A 9,649-nucleotide genomic window follows, 5' to 3' on the forward strand; every position below is an offset into this window, starting at 1 on the left:
AATGGATATCGGGTAGAATGGGTACTTCGGGTACCGCGGGTTAGTACCCGATTAGGCCCGAACTTAGTTCGGGTATCCAGTTTCATTACCCGCTGGAGCTATTTGGGTAACGGGCTTCGGGCTAAACGGGTATGGGTTCGGGTATTTCGGGTATAGGGCTTCGGGCTCGGGTTTTATGCCCCTAGCTGCAATGCTCGGACGGGATGACAAGCGTCAATGATCCTTGTGCAAGATACTTGCAGAATCAAGCAAAAAAAAAACATCGAGTAGTAGCACGTACGGCTTGGTTGTTGTAGCGTGCAGGCCCATATATAGTAGCAAATTAACTGTCCAGCAAAGCGAGCCCGTTGGAAACTCGGCCCAAACTCTACCTCATCTATCACCTCAACAACCACACCAGCAAATGAGTTACTTATCTCTACTATTCCTTAAGACCATAACGAGGGCGTCCACCGCATCACCGTGCCCCCGCCCCCGTCTACGAGCGACCCTCTGCGCTCGCGCGAATCCCGCCCGAGATCGCCGCCGATCCGAAGCAACGGCACCGTGCCCCTCCCCCTCGCGAGATCCGCGACCGCCCCATCCCGGCGCCGCGGGATCCACGCCTCCGCCCTCGCCCTTCCCCACCCCCACCCGCTAATCTCGCGGTCGATCCGCGCCCGGTCCTGACCCCGCCTCCGTCCTCAGCACCGCCACTCCGTCCCCCATCTTCGGCGCCGCCGTCTCCCGCTCCCCTGGCACGCATTCGGGGTCCTTGCGGGCGACAAGCACCTCCGTCCCGGAGGCATCTGCCGCTGCAGCATAGACCACCATGTCCTCGCTCGGCAGCACCGATGTTGACGATGGCAACGAGGAGGAGGACGGCTCCGCGAGCACCCCCGAGATCTACTGCTGCCACTCCCACGCAGTTCTTGCTCACGAGATCTGTGTGCAGGTTGATGTCCTCGTGGTGCCACGCCGACCTCGCCGCCACCAAGCGCGCCACCCATGTCCTCACCGACCTCGCCAAAATTGTAAGAATAGGTGTTGTCACTGTCGTGGTGTACGTACAGTTGAGTTTTGAGTTAGTGTTTAGCTTCCTTACCAGGGACGGATCGAAGCACCATAATAAGTGTTTAGCTTTCCTCCGCGCCTCGGGCGGCCGCGGCACAGGCGCCGCCGCGCCCGCTCGCCGCGAAGCACAAGGACGAGCCGGACCCCGACGACGGCAGGCAGAGGGTCACTGTCTTCTTCGGCACGCAAACCGGCACCGCTGAGGGCTTTGCCAAGGTCCCTACTCAAACTCTGCTCCTCTGTTTGCTGTGTTTGCGGTCCCTTCTACAGACTACAGCCAGAGCTCGGTGCTCTGCTCGCTTGCTTGCACCGCTGGCTAAGATCGGATTTGACGGCACTTTTGGGCGTGGAGATCTTGGTACCGTCCAGAAGAAGCTCAAATCTATTTCATACACAAGTGCATTTGATTTTGTTCCTGATGTTAGGCTGACCTTTAACAATGCGATGACTTACATTCCTTGTGGCCATGTAGTGCATGACTCGTGCCCGCGCCAGGACTCGTTGCCAATATTGCACTCTTAGTGCAAAGAATAGCTGAGCTTGTTACAGATAATATGGGTGGACCTGTCAAAGATGCTAACGACATGCTCACAAGGTGGCTGGAGAAGAGTACTGAGCTGAGAACATCGCTACAAACAAGTTTGTTGCCTATTGGTTGCATCAAGATAGGGTTATCACATCACCGTGCCCTACTTTTCAAGGTTCTCTGCTTCGGTCCCTTCCTCTTTCTCATGCATGCATTTGCAAGAAAACTAGCTAGCTTATTGTTTCAACTGAGAAGCACATGCTTAGAAAGTAATGTAATTATGTCTTGTACCTCTCCATGCAGATCCTTGCCTATAGTGTTGGGATTCCATGCAAACTTGTCAAAGGGAGCAATTATACTGGTGGTGATGACGACGATGCTATAAACATAATTAAGATGGACAATGAAAGGTATCAATGTTTAATTATTGTGCTTTGTTCATACTTCACAGTATAAATACTTAAGATACGTCAAGTTATGCTATCCATGTGCTAGCCTTATTTACTATATTCCAATTAATTTGTTGCTACTCTATGTTTACTAAGTAGTTTTTTGGTTAAATTTTTCTGTAGGGAGTTTTTGGTTGATCTGATGGCTGCTCCTGGTGCTCTTATTCCAGCAGATATCTTAAGTTGGAAAGGCAATTCGTTAAATTCTAATCGAAAACTCGGCCTGAATCGAACAGCTGGATCATCAAGTACTGTTGATGCTAATGTGGATCCTACTGTATTGCCACTTGAACCTAAAGGTGGCCAACTGCCTTTGTTCAGCAGTGGTGATTGGATGTCAGACATTGATTCTGGATATGAGGCAGCAGAAATTGCAGCTTCTACTCAAACCTCTTCGGGTGTCACACCATATCTGTGTTCTGCTGGAAGTGTTTTTGGCAGTTCATGGATGCTGGTTAATCATGACCAATCAGATGGACCATCAACTTCTGCTGGTACATCATCGCAGCAGAAAGTTGTACCTCAAAGCGAGCATCAGCGGAATTTAAACCGCCTTCCAGATCTGCAGGAAATTCCAGAGTCAAAAAACCTTTTTGCTGACCTTGTTCCTTCTGGGGATAATAAGTCCAAGAAAACTTCAGTACCATTCAAAGGACCAGATCATAGGAACAATGAGTTGCAAAAGCGCAGAGAGAACATTGTCCCTAATGCTGGAAGACCACATCAGCGGTTAGTTATGAAGAATTGGTCTCCTTACAATGATGTTTCCAACAACAAACAGTACAATTATGTCGAGGATTCGTTTGCTCGTAGAAATGTTGGTAATAATGCTGCACCATCATCATCCCAGATGCCACGACCAGCCGCAAGATCTAACCTTAATTCTAGATTGCATAATGATGCATCATATCATAATTATGATAGCATTATGGCTGGTACCTCTGCCATGAACATTACATCTACAGCTGAGACCGGGAAGGTTCCTGAAAGGGTTATGCGTGGTGATTTGGACAAAGGCCAAACAAATTATAGATTGGAGGATCAACATGTCATAGTTCAACCACCACAGGGAAGACTTCCATGGGGTATTCCTGCAGAAGGAAGCGTTCCAATGAATAGAGTTCAGAGTCAAGCAAAACAACACTTGGAAAACATGGATGCAAAGCAAGACCATAAGAAATTGCTCCCTGATCCAAAAAAATCTCCCCTTGACAAATTCATGGACACATCATTGCCTTCAAGAAACATGGACATGAGGTCACAGAGGCTTGACTTCGATGATGTCTCTGAGTGCGAAATTCCTTGGGAAGATCTTGTGATTGGTGAAAGGATTGGCTTAGGTACTTATTTTGCTACCAAGTTTTGATATACACTCTTCTGCTTTTGAACTACTCCCTTCGGTTTCGTTTTAACTGAGGTCCTAGCCTTTTTTGTGTGAATGTTAATTATTGATGTTTTACCTATTATAACTATTTTATGACCATGCTACCCTTCATTAATGATAAGCTAACGCCTCGTTTCCTCCAACGTTTCGTTTGCCGTTCCATGCTAGCGACTGATAACAAGCAGTACGCCAGCCAAAAACAGCAAGGCGCGAATCGCGATAGAAAAAAAACGGCAGTGCGACAATGTAAAATAGTGTCCTGAAAAAAAATGCCAAGCTATGTAAAATATGCCATGCAAAAATAAACGTGCTATGGCAAGACTCGAACCCAAGTGCTCGGGTGTTTTTGCTATAGCAAGCAACCAGTAGGCATCAAAGCAGATCTGGTTGAGGTGGCCACGATACATATTTAATAAGGGTACAACAGGAAATCACACATAATTAATCACTCCTTGGTATGCTAAATCATGTCCTAAATGTCAATTAAAACGAAACTGGAGGGAGTAATAACATAAAGCTGTTTTGGAAACTAATTTTAAATATGCTGAACTGTATTTCAAGTTGTTAGCTTTGATGGGTATGCTTTTTATTGGTTGAATAGGAGTGGGTTGGTTGCTTGAACTTGCACCTTCCTGATCTCTGCATGAAAACTATTGATTGATTTGCTTCGTTCAATAGGTTCATATGGAGAGATTTACTGTGCTGACTGGAATGGAACCGTAAGTAGTTCATTCACCCATTTTAGTTTTTTGTATCTTGAGCTTGGCCATTTGTTCAAGATGTTCTGTGGAAGCCATAAAAGAATCAGATGAGAAACCAAATCATGGTCAATGCACTGAAGTTTTCATTTATTTTCAGGAAGTAGCTGTAAAAAAATTCTTGGATCAAGATTTTTATGGCGATGCTCTGGATGAGTTTAGGAGTGAAGTAGGTGAACTTTTATCTGTTTCTATCTTGGAGTTTTCCTAAATAAACTATTCAATTTTCATATTTACTCAGTTCAATTGTTGATTTATTGTTTGATATACGGATATACTTTTTGACAAGATTCGAATTATGCGTCGGCTGCGCCATCCAAATATTGTTCTCTTTATGGGTGCTGTTACACGCCCTCCGAACTTATCTATTGTATCTGAATATATTCCAAGGTATAATAGTTACTTTTACTACACAATCACTGTTTATATGGAATGTGTGAATTAAATATCCCACTCTAGACAACACAGAAGGTATAGACTCGTGCCCGCGCAAGAACGCATGGGCATATTTTCATCCTTTATTTCTCTGACAGCGTAATTTAAGCGGTCCTCTAAATATAAAGAATGCTACTAGATTATCTATATAGAGTTTCTCTGTCATTTCCTTTACCTATTTTAATATTTAAAACAACAAACTTAGCAAAAATAAAATATGTAAAATATATTTTAGAGTATGACAAATACATATGTATATATATATATATATAAAGTAAAAGTAAAATATGTTTCTAATATAGATATTTACATATAGAGAACAAAATATAGAAAACGTTATTACAGCTAAAAAAGACAAATTATAGAACCTTTTAGAGAAGAATGTAAATGACGGATTTAGAGAACATTGCTGGAGACATAGCTATGCTTCAACACTCAACGTCTACGAGCGATGCCCTACTCGATGGGCCTCTTACCCTGGTCAAACTCATGCAAAGAAATCAAGTTTGTTCAAGCAAAGAATCATTTGAATCGTAATTCATAACTAGATCGCTGCACGAGGTCGCATGAGTGCAGCCACGACTAGCCTCATAACTAAAGTAAAACACACAAACCACTGTCCACTGAGTACTTGTGTATTCGTGTTGCTGTCAATCTTGATAGTACGTCCGCGGCGAATTCTTAACAATATGTTTTCACCACCAGGCGGCGACCAGAATATGCATCAGGCGGGAGGAATGGGGCGGTCGCTGGAGCTGCTGCTGATCCAGTTTTTGATGCCGGATAACGACACACGTCGGCAGGCGGAGGAGCAGATCCGACGGCTGGCCCGTGACCCGCAGGTGGTCCCTGCGCTCGTCCACCATCTCCGTACGGCCAAGACCCCCAACGTCCGCCAGCTCGCCGCGGTGCTACTCCGCAAGAAGATCACCTCCCACTGGCCCAAGCTTCCCCCTGACTCCAAGGCATCACTTAAACAAGCCCTTATCGATTCAATCACACTCGACCACAGGTTCTTTGCTAAATACCTATCACCAATCCTTCTACGCATGTCTGCCTTAGAATCTGCACGCTTTCAATTCACTCAAATTGTGCATTTGGCCATTTGCCTAAGGAACACTTTGAGTGTATTCTCAACTTATTAGTTTGTGCTGATCAGAATTGAACTGAGAGGTCCAGCTTTAGTGAACCTTCCTGTTTGCGCCCCAAACAACATAGAATTTTGATGCTCTATTGTGACCGCACACCACAATTGCTCATATAATTAGTTATATATGTCAATTGGGGAGAAATTCTGCTTGCGCTTCACCCAATTTTGGTTGAGTACTGTGAAGATTATCTGCGCAATATATTCTCATCCATGTTATAAAATGGCTGATGATTAATCTTTCTGCTGAACTAAATTAATCATGGTTGCTCTAGAGCTGGTTGATCCAGGCCGTGCTTTGTTCAATTGGTTACATGATAATGCATTGTGGTCAGATTATGGTAACTGATACTGTGATATAAATATCCGATGACCTCCCATTTCTGGTTACTTGTGGTCTAGACCTAAATCTGCTTAGTTCTTGTTCATGGCACATCTTCCGATCACAACCCACAGCTTAAGCTTTTGCAGAACTTCCTTTGTAAAAGCTAAAACATGGAACAGCCGCCGCCATGTGGAAGCAAACGACAAATGTCTTGTGATCTTTTATTGTGAATACTTTTGCATTCTAAGCACTCCTCATACGTCATTCAATGGCATTGGATCCTTGTGTAGCTCTCTATTTCATCCTACACATTTAAATATCCCGCCGAGTCAATACAGAATGCAATTCAGAGAAAAACCCACATCAACGAGCTTATTACACTTTTGTTTGCACCCAAAACTTCTAAAAAATATGGTAGCACGTCTTCTCCAAAATTAAGCCTTTTGTTACTCATTTTGTCATTTGCATGTAATTTGTTAAATCACACTTCTAAATTTGCATGGCATGAACATTGTTAGATGGCACTTCTAAATGTAAGATTGTCTACAACAAGAAACGTTATGAATGGGTAGAGGATATTTTTAAGTGGGAACATACAATTCGGAGTGGTCTTCCAATTGACTTAAAAGGGTATTTTCTCCGTACCACGTACCTTCTCAGCAATATAACATAGTTAGCCAAACATTATTGTATAGGGTTAATACCAACTACCTCGTTCTATAAGATATGGTCATGTGGCGAAATAGTAGGCGAATGTAATTTGTTAGGGTGAGTGGAGTACGTTTGTTTCATGTTCAAACATACAATCCAGTTACATAATACAAATTTGATTTGATGTTCTATTCTCTTATGTCTTTGTGTGTAGGATGCAAAGATTTTTCAAAGGAACTTTGTGATTGATCTATTAAGTTACGAGGACAATTCATACCGCTATGCCATCCCTGCAAACATACAACAGGGACTTATATAGGTCTACATGATATTGATGGTTGCAATGTAGTGGTGAAAGGGATAGATTAAAATAACAAAATTTATATGTATAGCCAGGATCATCAATGGATTACAAAATCTTTTCTCATAACAATATAACACATTTATATATAAGTTATGATGATATTATATGTTTCCGTTGCAACGCACGGGCACTAACCTAGTAAATGTTTTATGCCTGTAAAAAAGTAGGGACTGTGGTGCTTACACTTTCTAGTGAGCAGTGGCAGTGCCGTAGCAAAGCCAAAGTTCATACGAGGGGCCAAAGTTACTTGTTCTAAGAGCAAGATTTGAATATACTAAAAAACAAGAGTGGCCAAAGTTCATACGAGTTTGTGCACTATCAAAATGGGCAGCCGGACTGTTCGACCTGTAGGTGGACGGTCCACAGAGAATTAGTTAGGGTTTTGGATTTCTACCCGGATTTGTTAGCAAAACCTACGGAATTAACTCGGTAACCGACTTGTAACGGGTTCAGACCTCCCTTTATATAGATTAACGATTACAGCCGATTGAACCCTACGATCGATCCAATCAAATTTATTTATCAATTTTACATTATTTGCATTGTTCTTCCAATTTTTAGAAGTAGGAGTAATCTAGCTTTAGATTTAGATCTAGTTTAGTCTTCGACTCTATGCTGATTAGAGACGCACTGGGCGGCCTGCCGACCCCGGAGCAACGTCTTGAAACTCTCTCCATCGACAGGATCTCTCCCGGAGGCAAGTTCTATGGCTCTTCGCGGAGAAGAAGAGCCTCTGCGCTATCGCGGACCGTCCTGACCCTCTCCGCGGTCGTCCGTTAGCGTGTAGAGGAGGATCCGCTCCTGCGACCATGTTTCGGACCATCCACGCCTACACAGAGAGCACCACCAGGTTGTTCTTTTTAGTGTTTGGCGCCCAGAACGATGCTAACAATATACAAGAGGTTGAGGATCCCGACCTAATTCTGAGCAGAATGCACTGTACTAGTACGCAACAGGGTGGGCATAGTTTTTGTAAACATATGTATGCATGTCACGACTCACGACATTGAGGCTATATTCAGCATATTTCTTACCATATCTCTTATTTTATTCACTATTTTAAACTTCACTCTATAAATAATATTAAAATACGTCATCTATATTTCCGTGTTTCATATTTTACTTGACGGAGACAGTGTGAGCAAGCAAGAAATAAAGCTCCAAGCAAGCAGCCTTTTGGATTTGTATAAAGCCATCTGTCAAAGGCTGAAATAAACCACTTTTACGTTGCAGCGCTCGATGCGTCCGTCGCGAGGGCGAGGTTGCCAAAAGGGAAGACAAAAAAGCATGCAGGCAGGGCACTGGGCTGGCCTCGAACGGCGATCGTCGGCGCAGACGCGCGCGTGGCGTGCGGCTATATCCAATATGGCGAAAAAATTGCTTGCCGACGCAGTGAAGGGATCCGATGCCGGTGCGCACGCCGCAGCCATAAAAAGACGCGAACGTGAGCACAACAAAAACATGGCCATAAAACTCCAATGGCAGACTCTTCCTGCTGAGGCACTCAGAGTCAGTGGTAAATAAATCTGATTGAAAATATCACCACGCATGGTTATTGGGGCCAACTGCACTGCATTATATGAGGAATTGAGGATAGGGGTTTTCTTAATTCCTGATACATTTTTTTGTCAGGTCGGAAGACCCTGACAAACAGCCCTGGATACGACGGTGTCACTTTGCGCCTATGCATTCTAGTTTATAGCATGCACTACTATATGATAAAAAAAAGTAGATTAACCAGTGGTTTTCTAACTCCACCAACGCTAAGATTGTAGTTCATTTTTGGATAACAGAGAAAATGGTATTCTTCTTCTTCTTCTATATATATATATATATATATGAAACGGGATCCGTTTTGTAGTGGTATTATACGTATTTCACCCACTAGCATTTATCAAAAGCACACGTCAACTACGGACTCCATATATACATACTGCCTCCAGTTTCATTTTAAGCAATTCCTTTACTACTTTGCCATGTCCCTATAACATAATTAATACTAATGGGTCTTTTTATATCTAGAGCAATAAAAATGATCCTCCAAACCGCTCTAGCCAAATAACAATTGAAAACAAGGCGTTGAATTGTTTCATTTTAGTTACAGAAACTACACTTTAGACTTCCTATCCACCTTCTCTTTTACAATTTATCTGTAGTAAGAGTCAAACATCTTAGTTTCCACAGCTAGTGTGGTTGATTTGAATTTGGGGATGGTCATTAAAATATCATACATAGACCGAACCAAGAAATGTCTAGATGCATTCGCCTTCAATATAAAGAAATCTCTTTTTTATCCCAATATTGATGTTCTCAACCAAAATTCAACAAGCGTTGCCATTATATCAATTTGACCCCAACAATTGGTCTACAAAAAGTTAAGTTTTATGTTACCTGTGGTATAACATCTATAACCAAGGCATTCTTCCGGCGCACAACACTATACTATAAATTAGGGAATTGCGCCTTGACAACATAACCACTAACACAAAACCATGCAAGTGGGAACCTTAAAACCGTACGTCGGCGTCCCAAGCAAGTGCTACGCTTTTATTGCCCG

At 43.1% G+C, this 9,649-nt stretch overlaps 1 protein-coding gene across 22 annotated transcripts; it reads left to right on the forward strand.

The window, feature by feature from the left end:
• The first annotated feature begins 303 nt into the window (after positions 1-303).
• On the forward strand, positions 304-7,204 carry LOC103639036 (serine/threonine-protein kinase EDR1). 22 transcript variants are annotated; one of them, XR_004852752.1, is made up of 10 exons: positions 304-1,013; positions 1,088-1,269; positions 1,526-1,754; positions 1,883-1,989; positions 2,152-3,368; positions 4,091-4,131; positions 4,271-4,339; positions 4,460-4,560; positions 5,311-5,617; positions 6,943-7,204. XR_004852752.1 is itself a non-coding variant. In XM_020544470.2 (9 exons), the coding sequence occupies exons 3-9, from the start codon at positions 1,608-1,610 to the stop codon at positions 6,971-6,973; spliced, it is 1,923 nt and encodes a 640-aa protein (XP_020400059.1). In that variant the 5' UTR covers positions 304-1,013; positions 1,088-1,269; positions 1,526-1,607; the 3' UTR covers positions 6,974-7,204. The 22 variants fall into 22 exon arrangements, 17 of the variants coding, with proteins under 17 accessions (XP_020400059.1, XP_035818545.1, XP_020400061.1 ...); XR_004852754.1 differs by having other exon boundaries at positions 4,271-4,343; positions 6,943-7,191; XR_004852753.1 differs by having other exon boundaries at positions 437-1,013; positions 1,088-1,411.
• The last annotated feature ends 2,445 nt before the right edge of the window (positions 7,205-9,649 follow it).

The sequence above is a fragment of the Zea mays genome, chromosome 9 (assembly GCF_902167145.1).
Source record: "Zea mays cultivar B73 chromosome 9, Zm-B73-REFERENCE-NAM-5.0, whole genome shotgun sequence".
Taxonomy (NCBI): Eukaryota; Viridiplantae; Streptophyta; class Magnoliopsida; order Poales; family Poaceae; genus Zea; species Zea mays.

Bases quoted from the DNA above. Each gene is read 5' to 3' on its own strand.
- LOC103639036 (XM_020544466.3), top strand. From the start codon at position 1,608: ATGGGTGGACCTGTCAAAGATGCTAACGACATGCTCACAAGGTGGCTG. The intron at 4,132-4,270 runs GTAAGTAGTTCA...ATTTATTTTCAG, and splicing joins GTGCTGACTGGAATGGAACC to GAAGTAGCTGTAAAAAAATT. The intron at 4,344-5,310 runs GTGAACTTTTAT...TTTCACCACCAG, and splicing joins TGAGTTTAGGAGTGAAGTAG to GCGGCGACCAGAATATGCAT.